At 40.3% G+C, this 27,036-nt stretch overlaps 1 protein-coding gene across 1 annotated transcript in view; it reads left to right on the forward strand.

The window, feature by feature from the left end:
• The window catches only part of SLC22A3 (solute carrier family 22 member 3), a 127,418-nt gene that overhangs the window by 69,420 nt on the left and 30,962 nt on the right, over positions 1-27,036 (forward strand). The window contains exons 3-5 of the mRNA XM_018565646.1: positions 3,841-3,995; positions 14,205-14,373; positions 21,340-21,457. Coding sequence (XP_018421148.1) covers positions 3,841-3,995; positions 14,205-14,373; positions 21,340-21,457 — 442 coding nt within the window. The remainder of the gene's footprint in view (positions 1-3,840; positions 3,996-14,204; positions 14,374-21,339; positions 21,458-27,036) is intronic.

The raw sequence follows: 27,036 nt of genomic DNA on the forward strand, positions 1-27,036 counted from the left end.
TGTACCCCCCCCCCCTCTTTTTTGCTAGCGTCCTAGGAGGATGGACATCTTTTCTCCATTGATAAAAGTTGACCCCTTTTTACTAGCCCTTTTTTTCTTAAATTTTTTTATCCTGCTGCTGTTCTGGGCTCTCTATGCAGTTATCCAGATCAGCTTAACCTTAGCGATGCCTTAGAGGCCATACCCAGACACTGCTGGCCTGAAGATTGTGGGGCTTGTCTAGATTATGGGACTTGTCTGTTATGTGTCCATTGGGCACTGGGCTCTGCCTGCGGTGCTTCCCAGACCTTTGGGTACTGTGTTATTTAGTCACAGTGCTTTCCAGGTCCAGAGACATGGCACAGCACCCAGTATTACTCTCACTGTTATGTGTGCCTGTTGCCTGTTAGCGTTTTAGTTTGATGTGCTGCCCCACCCCCTAGTTGGATCACTGTTGGGTGTCCCAGTCCTATAACAATAATTGAACCCTTAATAAAATAAACAAAAAAATGAATAAGGAAAACCGTTTTTTTGTATCAATTGCTTGAAGTTTATTAAGGCACACATGCCACACCCCTCTGTGTTGTAAACTACTGCTCAGTACTGCTTTTCTACAAAACCGATGCATGCTGTGAATGGAAGGGGCATACCTGTCTGGCTATGGGCTTTTTTGTTTGCCAGTGTCTAGATTCTTCTGTAGTTAAATTAGATTAGTATAATCCAATCATGTTAGAATATCTGACTTCTGTGTACCTTAATGTGCTTTAAGGTTTTATGGTAAGTACAAAAATCCATGTTTTATTTCAGTCTTATTCATTTTTTCAATGTCACATTAAAATATGCATTTGCAAATAACTTTGACATGTTTTGTACCAGAAACATTATTATAGTGTCATTTTGGAAGGTACACATTACAGAAAATGCATATTTCCATTTACAGTAAAGTATAATTTAAAAAAAAAAATGTTTATGTTTTTGTCTATAGATTATATCAAAAAAATTTAATAAGTATTCCAAGACCATGTTGCTATAGGAAAACCCCATTACCCTTTGTGTTCATTACCTTATCAGAAATAATGACAATGTTATTGCCAAATAAACAGGCCCATAATGGAAATGTAAACATTTCTGTGGTGCATAAGGGGTACAAAGTTACAAGATTCTATTGCAATATGCGCATGAAAATGTATACATATATAGATCAGCCATAACCTTAGGACCATGAAAAGGTGAAGTGAATAACATTTCGTATCTCGTTACAGTGGCACTTGAAAGTGGTTGGGGTCTATTAGGCAGCAAGTGAACATTTTGTCCCTCAAATTGATGTGTTGAAAGCAGAATAGAATGGGCAAGCATAAGAATTTGAGCGACTTTGGTAAGGGACAAAATGTGATGGCTAGATGATTGGGTCAGAGCAACACCAAAAGTTCAGATCTTGTGGGATGTTCCTGATCTGCAGTGGTCACAAACTACCAAAAGTCCATGAAAGGAAAGCTGGTGAACCAGTGACAGTCATGGGCGGCTCATTGATGCATGCGCGGTGGGAAGACTGGCCTGTGTAGTCAGGTCCAATAAAGACCAGTATAGGTGTGTAGCCGCACACTCCCATGCTGACCCATGTCCAGAACTGAACCACAGAGCAGTGGAAGAAGGTGGCCTGCTCTGATGAATGATGCTTTCTTTTACATCATGTGAATGGCTGGGTGCATGTGAGTGGCCTCTTTCAGCAGGATAATTCTCCCTGCCTCACTGCAACACTGCAAAAACAGTTCAAGAGTGGTTTGAGGAACACAATTACTAGTTCAAGGTGTTGACTTGGCCTCCAAATTCTGCAGATTTCAATCCAATCTAAAATCTGTGAGATGTGTTGGAAAAACAAGCCTTATCCATGGAGGCCCCACTTCACAACTTACAGGGCTAACAGGATCTGCTACTGATGGCTTGGTACCAGATACTACAGCATACCTTCAGAGGTCTAGTGGAGTCCACGCATCAATGGGTCAAGGCTATGTTGGTGGAAAAAGGGGACCTACTTAATATTAGACAGGTGGTCATAATGTTATTGCTGATCGGTGAGTGTGCATGTCTGTATGCGTGCGTGCGTCAGTTCTACAGTTTTTCAGAAGTTGTTTGCACAAAGGACTTGTAGTTGGCACCTTGTATATTAGTTTAATCGAAGTATACATGGAGGCAAAACTTTAAAGTGGACAAATTGTGAGGAAGCATGCACTTTATTGCAGAAGAAACATGCCATGTCTCTTCTGCAGTATAAGAAACTTACCTGTGCAACTCAGTGTACATTCCCGGCACACCTCTGTGCCACGATGAATGTGATCCCATACTCAGGTGTTGGACTTCATTAATTCCCTGCTGGCCAATCAAGACAGCACGAGGATAGGTGCCAATCAAGACTCGGCATTAGGGGGAAGATATCTGCATGGGAGCAAGAAGTGGTGAGGTAAGTTTCACTTTAACCAGGGATGCACCGATACCGGTTTTTCGGTATCGAGTACGAATTATCAGGAAGCCGGACGGTGGTTTCCTGATTGCCTGGGAAGCCAATGTTCTATTGAAAGAACACCGGCTTGACTTCCCGAGGCTGTCTGGCTTCCTAACCAATCAGGAAGCTGGGTGCACATCATTTCCAGCTTCCTGATTGGCTAGGAAGCCAGGTTCACTTGTTGCTAGGCAGCCTGGCTTTCTGACCAAACAGGAAGGCGGGTTCTTTCCTGATCAGAAAGGTAACCGCCTCCATCCTCCCTCGGCAATTCCCCATCAGAGGGAGATCTCCCTCTGACTGGAAGTTCCGGTATCGGAGGTAAGTATCGGAGCATTTTGGTAAGTACAAATACTCGCCCATATACTTGGCATCTGCACCATTACCAATACTAGTATAGTTATCGATGCATCCCTAACTTTAGCACACAATAATATAATTCTATGATAATAATTCTAAAATTATTATAATCAAAATAATCACACTGAGCGGTCATATTCAGAATAGTGAAACAAAGTGGTGGAAGTATATAAAACTAAATATGTGGTACCAAGAGAATGGCTTTATAACCAAGGGTACAGACTTTAATTTGCAAGTTTGTGGTTGACAATAAATTTGTCCAGGGATGTATTAAAAGGGGGTTGTGACTTTTTTTTTCTACAAGTAACTAATAATGTGCAGCAATAGGTATAGGTGGTGTTCTAATGAACTCCTAGTGTACCATACTTGGCTGCATGGTTATTTTGGCATTTCTATGAAATGAGGAAGGGTGTCCCACTTTCTAAAAGTGGGGGAATTAATTTAAATATTATAAATGATGTAGTGTACGTGGCTTTCTTTTATAACTCTGTGTTGGTTATGGACAGTATAGCCACTGTGTAGATTAATTTTGTAGCAGTTTAGCATTTTAGATTGTATGTGTTTAGTTTTGCAATTGTTAAGTTAAAGAGTATGTCTAGCAAAAAGGATTAGGGAAAGGTGACAATGGTTTTTACTATTTAGCAAGGCAGGAAAAAATATGCAACAGGGACACACATGGCAATAAAAATCTTATGTGGATTTTAGCCTTCTTCCACTCTACAAATGCAAAACGTTTGCTTTTATGTTGATGTTGGAGATTAACCCTAGATTTACTGTCTAGTGAAGCCTTTGTCACTAAGTTAGGTAGTGAGGAGAAACTTTGTAATGGATCTCCAGATAGCAGTAAAAACCCAACAGAGATTCTAATCCTTCCCTATTATATCCGAAAATAACAAAAACTGGTTGGAGATGCACTTTCTAATACACATATCTAATGGATACTTGCATGATTTGTTGGCTTTAAATCAGCTGTTTACATCTTTTCATATTGTTTACTTTAACAGATATGGAAGAAAAGTTATATACCTGATATCTTCCTTTGGAGTAGGATTATCTGGAATTGGTGCAGCATTTGCACCAAACTTTTATGTTTTTGTCTTTTTTCGCTTCCTACAAGGCATCTTTGGAAAAGGAACTTGGATGACTTGTTATGTTATTGGTAAGTTATGATGCCATTTTTTTACTTTTTGTCATGGATTATATATATATATGAAGAAAGTATATAAAAAACCTCAAATGCGTGGTTGGCAAATCTTTGATGTAGACCTTTTGAACAAATGTGTATTTGCAACCAGCAGAAAAATACCAAAATAAAATCCAGCCACTCATTTTTTAAGCACATATTTGCCTGTGTAATTTTTTTTTCTTTTCTACCTCTATCTGATTTATTTAAAGTGATACTAAACTAAGGGGTCAAATGTTTAAAATGCATTCAACCTCAACTATTAATAAAAATATAGCTTATTTGTGTCACTCGGCTGTAGATCCTCAAATCATTTCTGAATTCCTGCGGACACTGTCCTTCCTTCTGCAGGGCGGCTATTTTTTTCCCCAAGGTCCCTGTGTGTGTTGTGAGGTAGCTACCACTCCATGCTTACTTCCGTGACGGACTACAATCTCAATACATATTAGTAAACTAAATGTGAGATTGTAGTGTACTTTACATCACAAACAGGGACCATAGGAAACAGACGTAGCCACCCTCCAGAAGGAAGAACAATGTCAGCACAAGTTCAGAGATGAGTTAAGGATATACAGCTAAATAATGCAGCAACACGCTATTTTTTGCTAATAGTTAAGATACTTGAATGCATTTTTAAGATTTAACTCCTGAGTTTAGTGTCACTTTTAGTTTAGGAAAAAAATGCTTTTTCAGGTCGTTTTAGTAGCAGCTTTTCCATCAAACAGTAATGGGCCTGCTTTGACTGTCAGATAGAAATTGGCCATTAGTTCACTACTACTTGGCTAGTTCTCTTCTCTCTGAAGCAAAACTGACCGGCCACTGGCCAATTTATATCAAACTGTTAATAAGAACTTAAAAAATGCAGATGATGCAGCACTGTACAGTTGGGCAGCAGGATGACACTTAATGAAGGAGAATTCGCTGAAATGTACAGAGTACAGAAAGTTGTTTAAGTACAAGAATTAGGAGACTGCAATTGACCCAGCAGTGTATAATCTACCAGTAGCAGGGACATTTAAAGAGTCAAGAGACAAGACCACAGGCAGGTGTTTACATCAAGAATTAAGAAACTGCAGAGGATACAGCAGTGTAAAAATGGCCAGCAGCAGGACAGTTTTAACCAGGGCTAATAGACCTAACTGGTGTAAGCCTAACATTTATTATACTGCCAGGGCTATTAGACCTAACTGGTTCAAGCCTAACTTTTATTATACTGTATCTATAGGGATAGGGGAGTACAGTGAATGCACCTTTTTTTTCAAGTGATGCAGCAGTGTGCTGTGAACTAAAGGCAGCTCCAAGAACAGATAGCCAATGTTGTAGTTGGAGCACCCTAAACTAAAAAGGCACAATCTATGTTTATGCAATCCAGTGCATTCATGGCACAAAACCATGGCGTGAAAACATTGGATGTTGTGAACAAGCCCTCAAAGAAGCACTAAGCCACCTAGAACTAGCTTAGACAAACACCACTAAAGATGATTGCTTAACTGTTAAGTAGAAAAAATATTGATTTGTATGTCATGCATCCCTAAAACTGATTAGAACTTTTCTTAGGCTTGGTGTTTAGGGAGAACTTTTAGGTTTTAGAGTGCAGTTGAGCAACAGTCCTTCAGCTATTTGGGCCAAAAGTGATATTTTCTCAGTAGGCCTGTTGATGAGGTAATGTATCTGCCATTTAAACACCATAGGTGCAAATGATCCCCCATTATTACTGCTGGAATTTCAGCTTTGTAATATTATTTTATTACATAAATGCACATTTAATAACAGACATTTCTTAAATTAGCAAGGCATTTATGATGTACACCCCTGGGCAGACATTTAAAACCGTGAAAACATAATGATAACATCATGATAATGATGAACTAGGTTCTATGTGCAGTGTGGGAGAGCTTTGGCATAGCTAGTTGTTGGGCAACAGAGAGTGTTTTGAAAGTTTTTTTTTAATCATCATTCAGAATGAGTTATTTATATATACAGTATCTCACAGAAGTGAGTACACCCCTCACATTTTTGTACATATTTTATTATATCATTTCATGTGACGACACAGAAGAAATTACACTTTGCTACAATGTAAAGTAGTGAGTGTACAGCTTGTATATCAGTGTACATTTGCTGTCCCCTCAAAATAACTCAACACACAGCCATTAATGTCTAAACCGCTGGCAACAAAAGTGAGTACACCCCTAAGTGAAAATTTCCAAATTTGGCCCAATTAGCCATTTTCCCTCCTCGGTGTCATGTGACTTGTTAGTGTTATAAGGTCGGTGGGTCTCCCCTGATGGATCGGAGAGATTAGCGGCTTCCATTACATCACTGCCGGTGTCACTGGGCACATTTTCCGGCTGCTAGAGCCAGAAGAAGCTGGTGAAGCAGAATAATGCTGAGTGTAAAAAAACAAAATAAAAATTGTAAAAATTAAAGTAAGAGATAATAAAAAATGCAAAAAAATGTTTTAAAGTCCCCCGCCCCACCACGTGCACGCACATACAGCGTAAACAAGCCTTGGATGCGCCTACTTGCGAAAATTGCGACACACATGTTACATATTGTCGCAAGCGTCGGAGTGAGAGCAATAATTCTAGGCCCATCAATCACTGTTAACACTAAACTGATGAGCCGTAAAAGCGTTTAAAGCGTCGCCTATGGGAATATTTTTTTGCGGTTTCACGGATGCACGCAATTTTAAGGCTTGATAAGTTTGGTATCTATTTACCCGGCGTGACCCCCATCTTTAATTTTTTACCAAAAAAATTGGGTATTATATTCTGTTTCTGTGCACTAAATTTCATTTTAGTGTATTTTATCCTAAAAATACTGGTTTGATAAACATTTGCGCAAATACTATATAGGGCCCTTGCTTTCAGAAAATATATAACTGTTTGGGGGTCTGAAGCTGTTTTCTAGCAAACAAATCAGATTTTATCATGTCTGCGCAAATGTAAGAATTTGCTCTGGACAGCAAGTGGTTAAAATGCACATTTTAGGCTTGAAAAGGTTACCTAAACCCCCACAACAATATATATTTTCTGAAACCGAGATCCTGTACAAGAAAATGCTGGCAGTTGCATTTCTTATGTCATGCAATATTAGCAGTATTTTTTTGTAAAAACACATTCAAATTATATTTACCGTATATACTCGAGTATAAGCCGTCCCGAATATAAGCCGAGGTACCTAATTTTACCAAAAAAAACTGGGAAAAAGTATTGACCCGAATATAAGCCGAGGGTGGGAAATGAGGCAGCTACTGGTAGGTAGATACCAATAAAATTACATTAATATTTATTTAAAAGAAAAATAACCTAGCTCTGTAAGTGGAAAAGGGGGTACAGGGCTACATATCATGTACTACGGATCATTTAACCCATTCATATTAGCAGAGGATAATTGTAAATCTATTGTTCAGTGCACTCTATATGTAGTATATAGTACATGTACATATAGAGTGCCTGCAACAATACATTTACAATGATCCTCTGCTAACATGGATGGGTTAAATGATCCATAGTACAGGGCTACATACAGATCATTTAATCCATTCAATTGTAATTGTAAATGTATTGTCTGCACTGTATTAGCAGTATATACTCCATATAGAGTATATACTGCTAATACAGTGCAGACAATACATAATTGGTTACCGTAATAAATCCCCCCAAATCTCCCCTCACTTACTGTGATTCACTGTGCCGGAGCAGGGACGAGTCAGCGGCGCGCTGGTCCAGTGGGAGGAGCTCCAGGTGGGGTCCTAATTTAGCTGGCTTAGAGGTGCCTGCCCGATAATTACAACCCCACCTGGAGCTCCTCTCGTCTGACCAGCGTGGCGCTGACACATCCCTGCTCCCCTGCTGTACTGGCGCTGCAGGATTTTTTTTATTTTCTTCTTACTTACCTCGCCGAGCGTCGCGTTACGTCACTGCTGCTCCGTTGGGCCACCTAAATTAGGACCCGGAGACTGCCAGATGACCCCGCTCGGAGCGCCGCCTTCACTATCTTGGACTTGGTGTTTATCCAGGTCCTGGATGAGTGAACGACACCTATCCTGATTGACTCAGAAGATAGGCACTGTGACCTAGGTGTTCCCACTGTTTGGTTCTTTGACTCTCTCCCCATCCTCCCATTCCCTTCCTCTACATCCCTCCAACACTTTCCTCTATCCCTCTTCTGTCTCCTTTCCCTCCTTCCCTTTCAACCTTTTCAAGTGCCCCTGCTCTAATGGCAATTAAAGTGATATCCCTCAATGTTAAAGGATTTAACCAACCTGTCAAAAGATCTAAAGCCTTTAGGCATTTTCAGCAAATTAGAGCAGATATTGTTTGTCTTCAAGAGACCCACTTTACTCAATCATTTGCTCCCTCATTTCTACATGCTAATTATCCTTTATTCTTTTTAGCCTCTGCACCTACGAAACATCGAGGAGTCCTGATAGCATTTGGTCGCAACACACCTTTTGTCACTCTGAAGAAGATCAGGGATCCGGAGGGCAGGTATTTGATTTTGGTGGGCTCAATCCATGACTCCCCGGTTACAGTGGTATCCTACTATGCCCCCAATACTGGTCAACTGGGCTTCTTCTCACACTTGTTTCAGACTATTGATACTCACACTAGGGGGACTTTGTTATTATGTGGGGACTCCAACCTGGTGATGCACCCTCATGTGGATCGTCATGACCCTGCCCACCCGGCAACCCCCCCCCCTCTGACTTAACTACGGCAAAAAGATTCAGATCCTTCCTGACTCAATATCACCTGGTAGACTCATGGAGGGAGCTTCATCCGCTTAAGGAGCAATTCACATTTTATTTCAATCCCCATAACGTCTTTTCTCGCATTGATCATATTCTTTTACACACCGCAACACTTCCTCAGGTGTCCTCGGCCGCTATCTGTCCCATTCCGTGGTCTGATCATGATATGGCGTTTATAAATGTCGGCCTCGAGGTACCGTGCAAGAAGGGGTTCTCTTGGTCACTGCGGGACTCCTTGCTCACCAATCCAGATATCCTGGCTTCGGCCCAGACCTCCCTGACCGAATATTTTGACTTGAATGTAGCTACTGTGCCATCCCCAATCACGGTCTGGGAGGCACACAAACCTGCCATTAGAGGGAGGTTGATTCAACTTGCATCTCAGGCGAAGAAGAAAAGGACAGCTCGTATTGACCAACTTGAATCAGACCTTCTATTAGCTTCCCAAAATTTTCAGCAGAACCCCACTCCCGCACACAGAACCAGACTATTTAATATCCAGACTGAACTGAACCTCTGAACTCATCTGGCGAATGATAGGATGGCATGGACCAAACATAAATTCTACATTAAGGGTGATAAACCGGACACTATCTTAGCTCACAAACTTAGGGAGGCCAACTCTAGACGAGATCCTATTAGGCTTTGCCTCAGTGGGGGTCAAATGACTGCTCACCCCATAAAAATACTGGATACATTCCGAACCCACTTGAGCGAACTATACTGCACCACAGGCCCTTTAGATGAGAAGCATATCAGTGAATTCTTCTCCACCCTCAACCTCCCTGTTCTATCAGATGATAATAGACTCTTGATTGATGCTCCTATAACCTTGGATGAGGTATTAAATGTTATTAAATTACTACCACTTAGTAAACGCCCGGGTCCTGATGGACTAAGTGCCCTTTACTATAAGAAATTTGCGACCACCCTCGCTCCTCACTTACTCACCTGTTTCAATGCAATGCGAGACGGGGGTCACTTGCGACAAGAATCATTAATGTCATCGATTTGTATGATCCCTAAACCTGCAACAGACCACACCTCTTGGACTAACTACCGCCCAATCTCCCTGATCAATGTAGATCTGAAGTTGCTCACTAAGATACTGACCCTGAGACTCCAGTCTCCACTCTTGGACCTAATCTCTAGAGACCAGGTGGGATTCATGCTGGGACGCCAGGCGGGAGATAGCATAAGGAGGATAGCTCACCTACTACATATATCTCATCAACAAAATCTCCAGACTATGTTATTGTCCCTAGACATTAGCAAAGCTTTTGACTCGGTCGGGTGGGACTACTTGCGATATACTCTCACCGGATGGGGGTTTGGGCCTTCTTTTATGCACTTGATAGACTCATTATATTCCCTACCCTCCGCCTATGTTCAATATCAGGGTTTTCACTCTCAGATATTTCCCATTACCAGAGGGACTAGACAGGGTTGTCCACTCTCTCCCCTTTTGTTCGCGCTAGCTATAGAACCCCTTGCCCAAGTCATACGTCAACAAACGGACATTAGAGGTGTAGAAGTGGCAGGTTATCATCACAAGCTTAGTATGTTTGCTGATGATGCACTTTTGATTATTACTGACCCAATGACCTCCCAACAACTACAACCCCTCTTACACCAATTCGGCATTCTATCAGGGCTCTGTGTTAACATGAAAAAGTCTAAAGCGTTGAATGTATCCCTACCCCCAGCATTATGCTCTTCATTACAACAATCCTTCCCCTACCCATGGGTGGACACAGCATTACCCTATTTGGGGATCTATCTCACCCCTTCCTATGATCGCCTATATCAAGCTAATTACCCTAGCCTATTGTCCCATATGGAATCACTGTTGTCCTCTTGGGAGAAACATCCTCTGTCGTGGATTGGCAGGATTACAGCGGTCCAAATGACACTGCTCCCCAAATTTCTCTACCATGCAAGGGTTCTCCCTGTCCCCGCCTTTAGACTTAGGTTACTTCAACGGCGCATACTCCGTTTTGTCTGGAAAGGATCATTCCCGAGGGTATCACATCGAGTACTCTATCGCAGCAAACTAGAGGGGGGCCTGGGACTCCCGTTCTTTCAGAAATATTATCAGGCGGCCCAGTTAGCTCCACTGGTACAATGCTTTGGGAAAACTGAAATGCCCCTTTGCGTCTCGCTGGAAGCCTACGCCTACACCCAATTTCCCTCCTTAATCTCCCTTGGCTACCACCCAAAATGCGGGGGAACATTATCAACCCTGTACTCAAGATACGCCCCTGCCTGTCCCCCCACACTCCTCTGATGTCCATCCATGGTAACCCTCTGTTCCAACCGGGATTTTCCAAACCAATTGCTTTTAAACCATGGCTTTTGCAAACCCTTAGTCTGATTAACGATTTCTGTTCTGCACAAGGAATCATACCATTCGAGTCGCTCTGCGCAGATCACCAGCTAGCCTCCAGACATATCTTCCAATTTATTCAGATCAAACACTTCTTGCTGACCTGCCTGGGGTCCCAGAGAAACCTCCCCCCCCTCACCCCCTTTGAGAGACTGCTGCACTATGGGACTCGAGACTCAGGGACTATATCGGCCCTATATGCCTTACTGTTAGAAACGTTGCATGCCTCCCCACCCGCCTACACCCTTAAATGGGAACAAGACCTAGGATGCTCCATCTCCCCTGACACTTGGGACCAGATATGGAGGACAACCTCCAAAAGTTCGATGAATGTACAAACGATTGAGGCAAATTACAAATTGTTCTTCAGGTGGAATTTAGTCCCGCTCCGGATCTCCAAAGCTATCCCATCTCACTCTCCGCATTGTTTCAGGGGTTGCCGGGTGGAGGGTTTGGTCCTCCACATATGGTGGTCCTGCCCTAAAGTGCGAAGATTCTGGCACAGAGTCTATCAATTGTTATACACTGTTACAGGCAAGACGTTTCGCAAGGACCCGCTGGAAGCTCTCTTACATAAAAAGCCTATGGTGTGTACGACACGCCAACACAGGTTGATCATGATCATTCTCACAGAGGCTAAGCGGGTCATTGCGAAAGCTTGGAAATCCCCTGACCTCCCTTTTGCTGAAGTATCTTTTGCTGAAGTCTAGAGTATCACGTGTGATGTTTTTTGAGAAACTCACTGCAATACAAAGGGATGCTATGGAGCCATTTGGGAAATTGTGGGAACCGTGGATTGAGTCATACCTCCCTCCTTTGGTGCAGACTCCTTGTCCATTTAAATATGTGGGACTCGGAAGAGCAGATCGACAGCTTGACGTCTCTACCTTTCAGCTCTTATACTTTGCCTCCTTACCTTCTGTCTTCCTTCCCCTTCCTCTAACCCTGTCCTTCCCCACTGTACTTCCTCCCTTCTTCCCTTATCTTGATGTGCCCACCCCCCTTTGGAACCGACTAGCTCAGGTTACTTCTCTCAGTCCTTGTCTCGAAGTTCATACTAACTGGTTATTCCCTCCAATGTTGGAAACTGATACCTGTATTGGACTTTGTCAGCACTGATGTTATGTTTTATACTTTTATACTTTGATCTTTTTGAATTAGAATGATCCTGCATTTTCACTTATGATGCATATGTTATACACTGTACTTGCCACTTGCGGTGGTTATGATACAATTTGTTTATTTGAGTCTACACAACGTGTTAACAAAATGACAAAACAATAAAACTTTTTGAACGAAAAAAAACAGGCAAAGCAACACAGGCTTTTGATGGTGGATGGCTAGAAAAAATATTGTGGGACATCACTTCTACTACTTTACATAGATATTACATTTAACTTTACAACATGACAATGAGTATGATTGTTCAAGATACAAGAATAATGTAAAATTAGGTTAAACCAAGATACATAGATTATAAGAGAAAGGAAAGCAAAACTGCTAAATATTATGTCGTGGACACTACACAATTTCTTGTATAAATGAAAAATCTTGGGTCTTTCTAGTTGAACATTATCTTGTGCCTAATGCACAGAATATAACTGGCTATTAATATGTATATGTGATAACACTATCAATTGATGTTCCTGGGAATATTTACAGGGTTATTCACAAAGGGTGACGATTTTGGAGAGGGCAGGAGATGTGAACAATCTAGGACAAAATAACTGATTTGGAAAAATTCTCCAATTTAGCTCACTTTCCAGTTTAGATATGTTGTGATAGATTGTTCACTTCTCCTGCCTTCACCAAACTCTTCACCCTTAATTGAATAACCCTGTTAGTTTTCTTTAGGTATCAGGAAGGATCACTGTAGATGCCGGTTTTCAAAAATGTTTATTCATTTTATACCTTTTGGACCAGTGGACTTCAGCCTTTGTAACTGTGATAGAGCAAGGGATCAGTATTTGTATTAGTATAGTTTATGTAATCCTTAATTGTATATTTTGTTTTATATACAATCAAGTCCTCTGTGAAGAAATTTGCAACATTTGAATCATTTATTTGTCTCTATGACAGTGTCATTTGTTACCACGTAGGTTGTCCTCAATTAAAATGATCAAACAAACTCATTAAATACGCACAATCAGAAACCTATAATGGCTCGTACTGCTTATATTCTGATGGAAAGAATGCTACATTTTTACCATGTGCTGAGATGATGTTGGATTTTTGAGCTAATCACGCGTTCAAAAGTCACTCACATGGCCATTGTTTGGCACAATGTGTTTTGAGCAAATGTAATTTATTTTGAATATTTTCACCAGCTTTAATTATTTAGTGCGCTTATACTGCTGTTTGCTGCTTATTATCCTTTCCAGATTGTCCTCCCAACATAGTGTTTTAAATAATTGTACATTAAATAATATAACCTGGTTGCTAGTTACTGGTGTATCCTATGTTCAAGTGACACTAAGCAGGAGTTAAATCTTCAAAATGCATTCAAGTACCTTTTACTATTTCCAAAATTGTATCTTATTTGTGTATCACTCAGCTTTAGATCCTCAAATCTTCTCTTAAATTATACTGACACTGTCCTTCCTTCTGGAGGGTCACTACTTTTGTTCCCCATGGTCCCTATGTGTGTTGTAAAGTAGCCACCCCTCCAAGCTCACTCCAGTGATGGACTCCAATCTCAATACAGATAAGTAAACTAAACGTGAGATTGTAGTCCATCCCGGGATCGAGCTTGGAGCAGTGGCTACTTTACAACACATACACAGGTACCATGGGAACAAAAGTATCCAACCTCAGGAAGGAAGAGCAGTGTCAGTATAAATGCAGAGATGATGTGAGGATCTACAGCTGAGTGATACACAAATAAGATAAATTTTTTTGTTAATAGTTAAGGCACTTGAATGCATTTTTTTAAGATTTAACTCTTGAGTTTAGTGTCACTTTAATGTTATATGATAAAGTTAACAGTACAAAGGCTTTGCAGCATACTTGTGATTAATTCAGTTTTTATTCTTCTTTTCAGTTACAGAGTTGGTGGGATCAAAACAAAGACGTATTGTTGGCATTGTTGTTCAGATGTTTTTCACATTGGGAGTGATGATCATTCCTGGTATTGCTTATTTGATTCCTACATGGCAAGGCGTCCAGTTGGCTATTTCCTTGCCAAACTTCCTCTTTCTTCTGTATTACTGGTAACTATCACTACCTATATTTATTATGTATATGTAAATATCTTTGCCATGATTTTTACCAAAAGCATAATTTTTAATATTTTGTATATAAAACTGTCACTGATTAAACTAGGGGAAAAAAAATAAAACATCACTCCATTATCTTATGTTCAGGCAGTATGTTGGAAGAGATTTGGGCTAGGGTGATAGGCTTTGTTGGAATTTTCCAGAGATAATATATTTGGAATGTCCTTGGACAAATAGGGCAGTATGTCGTTCTAACCTCTGATCACAAATGCTTGGCAGTTCAGTTATTGCTTATGGAATTCTTCAAACTCCTCCCGATTATCCTGAGATAAAGGATTGCTTTTACCACTTCTTTAATGCCACAGTGAGAGCAATTATCCACAAATATCGAACAACAGTGGTGAACCTTCCCAGGAGTGGGCGGCCAGCCAAAATTACCCCAAGAACGCAGTGACGACTCATCCAAGAGGTCACAAAAGACCCCACCACAACATCCAAAGAACTGCAGGCCTCACTTGCCTCAGTTCAGGTCAGTGTTCATAACTCCACCATAAGATAGAGACTGGGCAAATATGGCCTGCATTGCAGAGTTCCAAGACAAAAACCGCTGCTGAGCAAAAAGAACATAAAAGCTTGTCTCCGTTATGCCAGAAAACATCTCAATGATCCCCAAGACTTTTGGGAAAATACTGACTGACGAGACAAAAGTTGAACTTTTTGGAAGGTGTGTGTCCCATTACATCTGGCGTAAGAGTAACACCGCATTTCAGAAAAAGAACATCATACCAACAGTAAAATATGGTGGTGGTAGTGTGATGGTCTGGGGCTTTTTTGCTGCTTCAGGAACTGCTGTGATAAATAGAACCATGAATTCTGCTGTCTACCAAAAAATCCTGATGGATAATGTGCGGCCATCTGTTCGTGACCTCAAGCTGAAGCGAACTTGGGTTCTGCAGCAGGACAATGATCCAAAACACACCAGCAAGTCCACCTCTGAATGGCTGAAGAAAAACAAAATGAAGACTTTGGAGTGGCCTAGTAAAAGTCCTGATCTGAATATTATTGAAATGCTGTGGCATGACCATAAAAAGGCTGTTCATGTTCGAAAACCTTCCAATGCGGCTGAATTACAACAATTTTGCAAAGATGAGTGGACCAAAATTCCTGCACAGCGCTGCAACAGACTCATTGCAAGTTATCGCAAACGCTTGATTGCAGTTCTTGCTGCTTAGGGTGGCCCAACCAGTTATTATGTTTAGGGGGCAAACCTTTTTTCACATGGGGCCATGTGGGTTTGGATTTTGCTTTCCCTTAATAATAAAAACCTTCCTTTAAAACCTGCATGTTGTGTTATCAGCGTGCAGAGTCTCTGAGCTGCATCTCTGTACATGGAAAACATGTTGATGTCACTTATTTGATCATAAATAGAAATAGGGACACCGGCACTCCAGATGCAGATGTGTCTATTTATTGATGTAAATGCAGCATATTACACTGGTTCAACGTTTCGGGGTCTCACAGGATCCCCTTCCTCAGTCAGAACATGTGATTTTACTAACGCTGCACATCCCCTGATTCATATGGAGAAAATGGTCAGGCGTGCAATGGGTTCATGGACTTTAACTTATGTGATCATGTTGTCTCCATGCCCTTCGTATTTTGCTCAATCGGACTTCCTCAAACTGACATGTACGCCATTAGTCACGCCAGCACTGTTTGGTTTTATGGTGTATTAAATGCATTTATGAATTCATAATCCCTATGCTGGGTAACACTTTCATGTAGTGCTGTACCTGATTGTATTATTTTGGGTGATGATTCTTACCTAGTATCTAATTTATATCATCAGTCTGATGAATTTCATGTGCTGACTATCCTTCAGATTCATGTTTCATAAATATCAAATTTTATATTTTAACTGCCCTTCAGATATTGAATGTGCCCAATAACTGAATTGCATGTTTCAACCAAATTTAGCTTGCTGAATGGTCTACCATCAAGGCCTTTTGCCTGTTGATTCAAAGCTCCTGCCTGCTGATATTTAGTTACTGCTTAACTAATACTGGACTCTAACAACTGATGCATGTCTACTATCTACTAATTTTCTTTTCACTTCTTTCCTCCATACACTAATTAAAAATAGTTTGCAACCTAACAACAAATATTCTTAAGTGTTCATAAAGACGACCACCTCTCAAGGTTTGCTTCTCCTGTACTAAAGGTTCCTATACTTTTTCTAATTAGAACCTTGATTGTTTAAACCATGGGTAGAAAGTTTGAAATAAATGGTTGATAGGTGCCATGCACATTTCATAACCACTTATATTCATACCAGAAAAGAGCCTGGAGCTGGAAAAGAGTTTAGAGAGCAAGTGAAAAGTGAGGAACACATGCAGGGAAGTGCAACCAGATGTTCAATTTCTTCGGATAGAGGGGTATATGCTGTTTACATATACAGTGGTACCTCGGTTCACGAACTTAATTGGTTCCACGATTCTGGTCGGGAACCAAACCGAATCACATTTTCCCATAGGGTTCAATGTAAATCAGGTTAATCCGTTCTGACCCCTTCGAACGTGGTCGCGAACCGATTTTTGGTTGTGAACCGAATCACATTTTCCCATAGGGTTCAATGTAAATCCGGTTAACAATCTGAAAGCAAACTTATTTTGTGGGACTTGACAGTAAAGTGTTTCTCAATTAGAGCCCCATCTCTTCAAAAGTTGCCTACCCCTCGGTCGAAATCATCTGTTAAATAAAGCTAGCACAGTGCAAAATATTGAGGATAAGTTATCAAAACTGGAGCAGACAAATTCTGGAGTAACTGTGCATGGCAACCACTCAATGTATCTCTTTCATTTTCAAATCTTAACTGAACAAACTGAAGAGAGAAGCTAATTTGTTGCCCTGGGCAACTGAATTAAATATTTCTTTATTGATTTCACATATCACAAATCACAAAAATATCATCAAAAACAATTCATATACTCAACACTTAACACGTTACATATTACAATTAAGAATCTCTGATGAACTCGTATAGTCCCTCCAGGGGCTCCACCTCTCCCTAAATGTCATATATCTATTATGTAAGCTAGATGTGAGTTCTTCAAATCGCATGACATTATTTAGTTCTTCCACCCATTCTGATATCTGGGGGGGGGGACTTACTCCGTTTTTATTCCAAATGTATCTTACCAACAGAGATTGTAGTCTTACGAAAAAATATTCGGGGGATCTTTACTGGTACTGTCTGAAAAATATAGAGAAATCTCGGAAGGACGTCCATCTTGAATATGGACATCCGACCGAGCCAGGAGTGTTGTTTCCTTTTCCACCCATCTAGACGTACTTGTGTAGACTCCAACAAGGGAGCGTAGTTTAATGAGTATAGCTTCCTTAAATCTGCTGGAATATGTATCCCTAGATATTTCAGAGCTTCTGGTACCCATATAAAGGAGAAGCTAGTGCTCAGTATTTCCTTTTCTCCCTTTGGGAGTGTAATATCTAAGCATTGTGACTTACTTGCGTTAATTCGATAGTTGCTGACCTTCCCAAACTTCTGGATCTCTTCTAAGATCGCAGGGAAGGCCAGCCTTGGGTTGGTAATATACAGAAGTAAGTCATCTGCAAAGATACTCAATTTATGAGCACTCTCTTTTACCTTCATCCCCCAGATGTTCTCGTTTTGGAGGAGGGCTATTGCCAGATGTTCTATTGCTATGATATATAGCATGGGGGACAAGGAACATCCCTGTCTTGTCCCATTTGTAATGTCTAGCTTATCCAATAATATTTCATTCACCCGAATCCTCGCAGAGGGGCTATTATATAATGCCATAATCTTTGAAACTAGGGATTTCGGTATTCCTATTTGTTCCAACAATATTTTAATAAGTTTCCAATCCACCCTATCGAATGCCTTCTCTGCGTCTAGGGATAGTAGGCACAGAGGGATTTCTTTCGATTGGGCTTGTTGGATCAGAGAGATTGTTCTAATAGTATTATCCCAAGCTTCTCGCCCCGGGACAAATCCTGCCTGCTCTGGGTGTATTATTTCCTGTAGATATGGTTGTAACCGAGAGGCCAGGATCTTGGCGTATATCTTCATATCCACATTTATTAGCGATATCGGCCTGTAGCTCGCACATTGTGTGGGGTCTTTTTTATCTTTGTAAATCAACGTTATGTAAGCCTCTTGGCTCTGGCGTGGGAACCCACAGCCATCGCCAATGGCATTAAACACTTCTAATAATATCGGGGGCCAAGTCTCCAACAAACTGTCTATAAAAGACGCCCGTTAACCCGTCGGGTCCCGGACTTTTCCCCATCGGTAGTTGAAGTATTGCTTCTGTTATTGCGTCTAATGATATTGGGGTATCCAATTTATTAATTGCTTCATTATCTATTCTGGGCAATGGTGTCAGACATACATATTCCAATCTATCTTTTTGTTCATTTCTCCCCTCTCTTATTATTTTATTTTCCCTTAGGTTATATAGTTTGTTATAATAATTATGGAATGTTTCAGCAATCAGTTCTGAGGAATTAAGTATACCCTTGTTTGGGCAATTAATTTTTGGAATATATGTGCGGGCTTGTGTCTCTTTAATTGAGCGTGCTAAAGATCGGCTGTTTTTATTTCCGAATTCATACAAGTTTTGTTTCACTGTTTCCTTATATCTTTGATACCCCAGATCTATTCTTTGGTGTAGTTCAATTCTCTTTTGTTGGAGATTATTGTAGACTTTTATGTCTACATTCTTTTTATGTTGACTCTCCAGATAGTGTATGTCAGCTAAGAGAGATTTTATATCGTGTTCCTTTTCTTTTTTTAATCGCATCCCATGGGATATAAATATTCCTCGTGTAACCCCTTTTAAGGTTTCCCATTTTAATGTCCATGCTGTATTGTCCTTTTCATGATCTCTTAGAAAATTTGCAATACCTTGCTTAATAGCCTCCTTTACCGGATCAGTTTGTATTAAATTTTCATTCAGTCGCCATGTCGCACTAGGTTTCATGGTATTTGGTGGTTTGATAGAGAAGAATATGGGTGCATGATCTGACCATATTTGAACTCCTATGTCTGCTTGTATCTGCCAGCTTATTAGACAATGAGACACAAAGAAATAATCTATACGACTATATGATAAATGTGTTGGTGAATAGCAAGTATAGTTCCTTACTCTCGGATGTAATATACGCCAAATATCTACAAGCTGTAACCTCTGTAGGCGTTGTTTTATATTATTAAGCTGAGTATGTGGGATATGGAATGAGCCTTTAGACGTATCTACTTTGGGGTCCATTGTCAAATTAAAGTCCCCCCCTAAGATCAGGATACCTTCCATGAAGTTACTCAAGAGATTAAGTATCTTTACTAATACTACCGTCTGTCCTTTATTGGGTAAATGGATATTAACAAGTGTATGTTTGAGAGCGTTTGAAGTGTGTTTCTTGGAGGAAGAGGACTCCCACTCGCTGGATATGCATATTGTATAGTACCTGGGCACGTTTTTGTGGGATGTTAATACCCCTAACATTTAGGGATCCAAACTTAATGCTATTCATCAGAATTCTCTCATACTAATTTTCCTATTTTCCCCTTTGACTCTATTAACTCTATAAGCCCCTACATACCCTAACACACAAAAACTACAAAGCAATACCCCCCACCACTTAAACCCCCAGCCATTCCTCATCACCCACAAAAAAACGAAGACAACAAAAACAAACAATTCATCCCGGATAGAGTCTGGCTTCCGTATAATACAGAGCCTTTACCAGTTATACCGGCTTCTATCCTAGGGGGGTCAGTCCAACTAAAGGTGGGTCCCATGCTATTTTTCTCTTTCCAAATAGATATAGATTTTATGCCAGCCGTCTTTGACGATTTGCCTCTATCCCCTCTCCCCCCACTGCACCACCTCTCCCTCCTTCCGCCTCCCGGCCCTGAGCACCAAATAGATGCTCATTTTTATTTATTTTTTACCCTCTTTCTCTTCCCTCTCTCTTGCCCTGGGCAACTGCTCCAGATTTTGTCTGCTCCCGTTTTGATGAATTCCCCTCTTTGTGTGCTGTTTGTTCAAAGGAATTCCTAATTTTATATTATGACTTAAAAGATTGCACCACATTTTAGGCGCCAGGAATGTAGAAATCTATTTCTAAATGGTCCTAGATATTTTTCTTGTAGTTGCAAATATAAAATGACTATATTATAATGATTATTTGAAAAATATCAGAAACATAATTTATAAAATATTAGTCTTAGTTGCTTGATTAGTCCAAAGTTTAAATAAATTAATGTTATAGCATAATATACTGTAGGTAGTGACTGTTACATCGTAACAGTAATAGCCTGTCATTGTTTATATTGTCACTTAATTAAAATCCAACCTGTCACCATTTTAAACTTCAGAAATGTCAGTCTTTCCAAAGAGGAGGAGCTGATGGCTCAACTTTTCTGTTCGGGCTAAGCGCTGCCTTTGGCACTAAGCCTGCCTATTCACTGTCTCACTGTCAAATGAGAGTGTAATGATACTTTCAATGAAGATCAGGCAGGGCTTCTCCAGTAGTTTAATGGCTGAGAGGTTACTTAAAATGTATAAAACAAAATACCAAGAGTCATGCTATCATCATTCTGTTTATTGCAGAACTGCATTCAAGTTAGAATGCGCTCAGCCATGTCACTTCACAGGTCAATTGTTTTTGGGCAGTTGTATATTATGCACGCTGCATTACAAAATAGTTTGTTTTATGCTGTAGTATTGGTTCACATAAATGTATGTAGCAATGTGGAAATGATTTTCTACCATTTACCACTTTTAGTCAAATTTTAGATACATATACTTTATTCTGCCTTCTCATATTTACTTCCATCATAAAATATTATGCTAACAAAATGAAATGTAACCACTAGTTTCAGTATGCATGTTGGTTTTCTGTTTTGTACTACAGGTTCATCCCAGAATCCCCACGCTGGCTGTTAATACGCAAAAAGAAAGACAAGGCTATGCACATTATGAGTGACATCGCAAAGCACAATGGAAAATATCTCACTCCAAACTATTGCCAGGTAACCCATTCTCATTATTTAAAGTAACTGTTTTGTACTTGCTACAGGCTACCCTGTGGCATGTGTGAAGATCAAAATGCAGGTAGACCCTCCTGTCCGTTAAGAACTGGACTGTATTGTTTAATCCTTTAAGATTATTAACTAAACAGAGTGAGTGAGAAATTAGAGCAAAAAATAAGAAAGGCATACAGTGAAGAACACAAACTACAGTACAAGTAAGTAAAGCAAACAGCCAAGCACATGTTTCTAACTAAGCTGCATGTCCAATGGTAACAATCTTATACACTTGAAGACCAGGTGTTTACACCCCGTTCCTGGCCAGGTCATTTTTCAGTATTCAGCCCTATAGTACTTTGACATTTATTCCGTCATGCAACGCTGCACCAGCTGACGGGGTCCAGCTGATGGGGGGGGCGGGGCGCACGATCTGAGCGTTATACAAGCGATCCGCCGGCTCTATCGCCAGCGGATTGCTTGTATGTAAACAGACATCGCTGCCTGTTTTTAAATTTGGACAGTTTCCCGCTTGCAAGGGTTGGGCGGGGGCAACAGACCGCCTTTAGACTGCCAGTCGCAACCAGGAAGTCGCAACCAGGACGGTTAAAGTGAACCTGTGGTCAGGCTATGGCCATTTCAGGATCTTTAGCATGCACCTCTCCCAGCATAGAAATGGCAACCTCCCGGCCTTTTAATGTATATTCTGAGCACTAGTGATGCTGCCATACAAGGAGAGATGGATGTTAACTCCAAACTGCCGTCATATGTGGTTCTGTTTCCCAAGATGCTCCTTGTTTCCTCTTTCTGGAGGTAAGGAATGTATGGAAGCATTGCACAAGTACTGCTTTAATAGGTTTAAAGAACTATAATTATTAGAGGTGCACTGAAATGGAAATTCCAAAACCGAAATGAAACCGAAATAAAAAAAATTGTCAGGCCGAAACCGAAAATGTTTTTTATTTAAATGTTTTTTATAAACTTTTTAATTTTTTTATATTTATTTGTATTTAGTAATTAATTTTGTATTAAATATTTTTTACTTTACTTTTAGGGGCTTCGGGGGAATAGTGGGGCTCTAAACAGACCCCTGATATTTCTCTTTTAAAATAGAAAAAGAGATTGAGGATACAAAGTCCTCAATGTATTTTTCTGCATCCCCTGTTATCAACGAACAGGAATCCTCATAACGTGAGGACAGAGTGTGTTTGCTATAACCACAATTATGAATGAACAGGAGATGATGTAGATCACTCCCATTTGTTCATAATTGAGGCTATAGTCAACATGCCATGTCCTCAATTATCTACAAACACAGAGCAGCGCCCAGCGGGAGGAGAGAAAGTAGGGATGCGCCGATGTATCGGCACAAAAATGGCACTTTCGGCATTGAGCCAAAAGTGCCATTTTCGGCCGATATGTTTCGGCGGCCAATATATATCGGTTCATCCCTAATAATTATAGATGGAGCCCAAACAAATTCAAATGTCTCAACAGCAAATTATACCTCTATGCTGGAGGCATGACCGTAACAGTACATTTGATGTATGCATTAATGTTTTTTTTCTAACATATTTGCCTTGTTCTAGATAATAAGTACAGTATCATTTGATGTATAGTTCTACAGAGGTTTTATTAGAACAGTAAGAACATATTCCCACTTACTGTACTTTCCCATGCATATTCACACTCCGGAATGGTATCATTTTCCCATCCACTAACAGCAGTTGTGCTGTTCACACTGCAGCATGAATGTGGTAATGTGGCAGGCTGTATACTTACATGGTTTGCAAATAAGGCTTTTAAATTGCTGCTTGAATTTTTTTTATTATTTGTTTTTTTGCAAATCTACACTCAAGAACAAAAATGTAGTATAGTGCAGCTTACTAGTCCTTAGATGTGATGGTTGCCTTAGGTCTTTTTTTCATGTTATTTTCACCTGGTCATTCTGCCACAACACATTTTGTCCTAGGGTGACAATACTCAACTCACGTACCTTATCTTTATAGAGCAACATTGTCACTTTTAGGGCTTGTTCACACCATGTCTGGATCATGACCAGAACAGTTTGTTCCTGGACCAAAAAAGCATCCCAATGTATCCCTATGGTCATTCTGGATTCTGTTCACACCAGCGCAGTCCATTCCGTTTCAGACCAAAAAAATACTGCTGGTCTCATTTTCTCTGGTCTGGAATGCTTTGGAACGCATGGAAATGCACTGGAATGCCCTTTAAGCTAAAAAAAAAAGCAAATCGCACTGCATTTGCAGATCTGCTCAAGATCTGGTCCGGAAATGGTGTGAACATAGCCTTAAACAGGATTGTTCAGTGGAGTAGGTGAATATAAAAGTCTTATCAAAGTCTTCCATGGATGAAGTGTGCCCAAGTGCCTGGGCTAGGTGCTCCTCCACTAATACAGATAGGTAAAAGGAAAAAGAGCAGCTCTGAGGGGTCCCATTACTAATATAAATGACACAGACCTGAGCTGTAAGGGATGAATATAGTGCTATAATCTTGGCTAGTAAGCCAGGCAGAAGGCCAGTTTGTTTCAGAGTTGCTTGTTAAAACTGCCAGTAAGGCTACATTCACACTGGGTGCGATTAGATACGTTTATATGTGTTTAAAATGGTTTTCTAAACACATATATATATATATATGCATCTAATGATTTCCAATGGATTTATTCACACTTTGCATTGAAATGCTTCTATTTACAGTCAGTTTAGCTGCGTTTAGTAAAAATAGAAGTCAGGTGCGCCCCGGTATCAATTTATAATTTCTAAATATATAAAAATACATGTAAAAACTATTTCATGTTACGTTTGGTGCGAAATGCATCTAAACACAAATGTATGTAAACACATAAACATAAGTACAGCGGTCTCAAAGTACCGGCCCGCAGGCCTGACTTGCAAGAGCAGCTACACATCTCTGTCGGATGCAGACCGCAGAGCTGCTCCTGTCAGCTCCTGTACTGAGATCCTTTCGGCTGGAGCTCCGTTCTGAGCTTCGGTCGAAAGAATGTATTGGTGAGGTCTGCAACAGACCTCACTAATCACCACTAGAGCACCAGGGATGGATCTGCCTCCTCACAGCCTCCTCCCTGCAAAAAGGTAAGCAGGAGACGGGGCTCTGTATTTTATTTCATTTTATATGTGGGTGTGCAGGGGGGGAGCGGGGTGTTTTATTATATTTATATGTACATGGGTAGTATTTTTTTTTATGTCGGGGGGGGGGGAGTGTATTAGGCTCCATTCACACCTGTATCTTTAGGTGCAATTAGGTCAGGGATTCCTGCAGCAGTAATCCCAAATCTGGCGTTTACAAGGTGCCACTGTTACCCATTGAAGTTAATGATCAGGTGACAGCAGCTGCATGTAAACGCCTGCACACCGCATGTAATGCACTGCACTATGTAGGTACATGCTTATTTAGCATAAATTTAGCAAGCAGTATGTCTACCCTACTTATATTCATTTTTATACAGTACATTGTCCTTAGGGGGCAATCCTTGTGGTGGTTGTATTATTATTATTGTTATACAGGATTTATATATAGCGCCAACAGTATGTGCTGCGCTTTACAATATAAGGAAGAAATTACAATCACAATACAATTCAAGACAAGATGGTAAGGAGGGCCCTGCCTGTGACGGCTTACAATCTAAAAGGGAGGGAGAAATATACTACATGAGGAGGTAGCTGTGAGGGGATGAATTGTTTTAGAACAAATGCAAAGCTACACATTTTTGTATAAGAGTTTGGAGTCTAAGGGCAATGTGAACACTTGGGCAGTTTCAAATGTGTGGATTTCCTGGAGTAGGCTCGAGATGACTTTGGTCTTTTCTCTTTTGAGACATGATCCTTAGACTATTAGAGTTCCTTGCAGAACACATTTCAGAGCCTCCCACTTTAACAGGGAGGCACTGCCATCCACTTTATGTGTGAAGTTGTCCATCGCAGGTTTGACTTCCAGTTGGGTAGGGAGGTCTTTAAGAAACAGCTCATTTAGTCTCCATGAAGTGTACGGAATTGTTGTAGAATCATAGATTGGCAAATGGTTAGGCCATATGTGGAAAGGCTGTAGCACAGTGCATGGCACTTGTATGGCAGGTGGTAGCACAGTTGTTGGAACACAAAATGAATTTATTGAATGATTAGAGTTGGTATTAAAAGAAAATGTCTTTGTCTTCAATGGCTACTATGTAAACCAAATAAGTGGTGTAGCAATGGGTGCAGTCTATGCTCCCACTTATGCGTGTTTACATTTTGGCTGGTGGGAGGAGGCTCAAATATATATATGATGCCAGACTTTATATATGATGCCAGACTTTGCTAAACGTGTATTTACTTGGATTCGCTATATTGATGATGTGCTGATGATATGTAAGGGGTGTGCAGAGGAATTAAAAACTTGTATGGCATTGTTGAATATAATGAGGGTAACCTCTTTCTGACCTATAAGTCTAGTAGAGAGGAAATTGAATACCTGGATCTATTCCTGGAATTATAAGATCTGAAATGGGATAAAAACATCCACATTTAATAAACACGCTACCAGCTATCATCCGTGGCCATTGATAAAAGGAATTCCCACCAGACAATTCCTGCGTTTGCACAGGAATTGCTTGAATAATATGGATCACCATATAGAAAGCTGGAAATTAAGCCAGGTTTCAGGCTAGGGAATTTTCCAACTAAGAAGAGGCAAAGCAAAAGCACTCTTATATGACAGATCAGATATTTTGAATTTGAAAAAGAGAAAGGATAGAACTGTCAAACTAGGGATGGTCACAAGGTTTGGCTCCACTGGGAAAAATTATATTTTCTGTTGGAAAAGCATTGGCCAGTTCTTATGCTGGATAACAACCTGACCAAGATTCTAGGTGAGAAGACCAAACTTATGGCTAAAAGGGCCACTTATCTTAGAGATATGCTGCTCCATAGCGAGCACACTACCAAGTAGGGATGTCCCGATGCCACTTTTTTAAGACCAAGTACAAGTACTGGCCCTCATGGACTTGCCGATACCAACTACCGATACTTTCTCTTAAAGGAACAGGTGACATTTTTTCAAAAACAATACAGAGTATAGCCAATAGTGATTCCGAAGCATCACATGCATTGCTCCCAAATCACTTTGATTGGCTGCAGTCAAGGTGCTGTGTTTAAACACCACCTTTGACTGAGTGATCTTTGCCTCTTTCTCCTCACTAAGGAGAGAGACAGAGATCAGTGTTTTAGTCAGTTTTAGGGTTAGGTAAGATAAATAAATAAACATTTGTTTGTCATTTGCTTGTTTGTAGGTCAGTTATGTAAGTAGGTAGTAAGTAAAAAAAAATTGTGTGTTTAGTAATTTGTTGGCAATTTAGTCTGTAGGTCAGTTAGTTACATAGGTAGATAGGTAGTACGTTATGAAAATAATTGTGTTATTAATTTAGTCTGTAGGTTAGGTCGATAGGTAGTGTGTTGCTAAATTATTCACAACAAGTTTAGTTTGGAGGAGGCATATGCCATCTTAACACGGCACTGACACTGCATAGTTTTTTTTTATGGAGGTCAGTATACTGACACTTCCAGTGACAT

The sequence above is a fragment of the Nanorana parkeri genome, unplaced genomic scaffold (assembly GCF_000935625.1).
Source record: "Nanorana parkeri isolate BGI_ZX_2015 unplaced genomic scaffold, ASM93562v1 scaffold869, whole genome shotgun sequence".
Classification (NCBI taxonomy): domain Eukaryota; kingdom Metazoa; phylum Chordata; class Amphibia; order Anura; family Dicroglossidae; genus Nanorana; species Nanorana parkeri.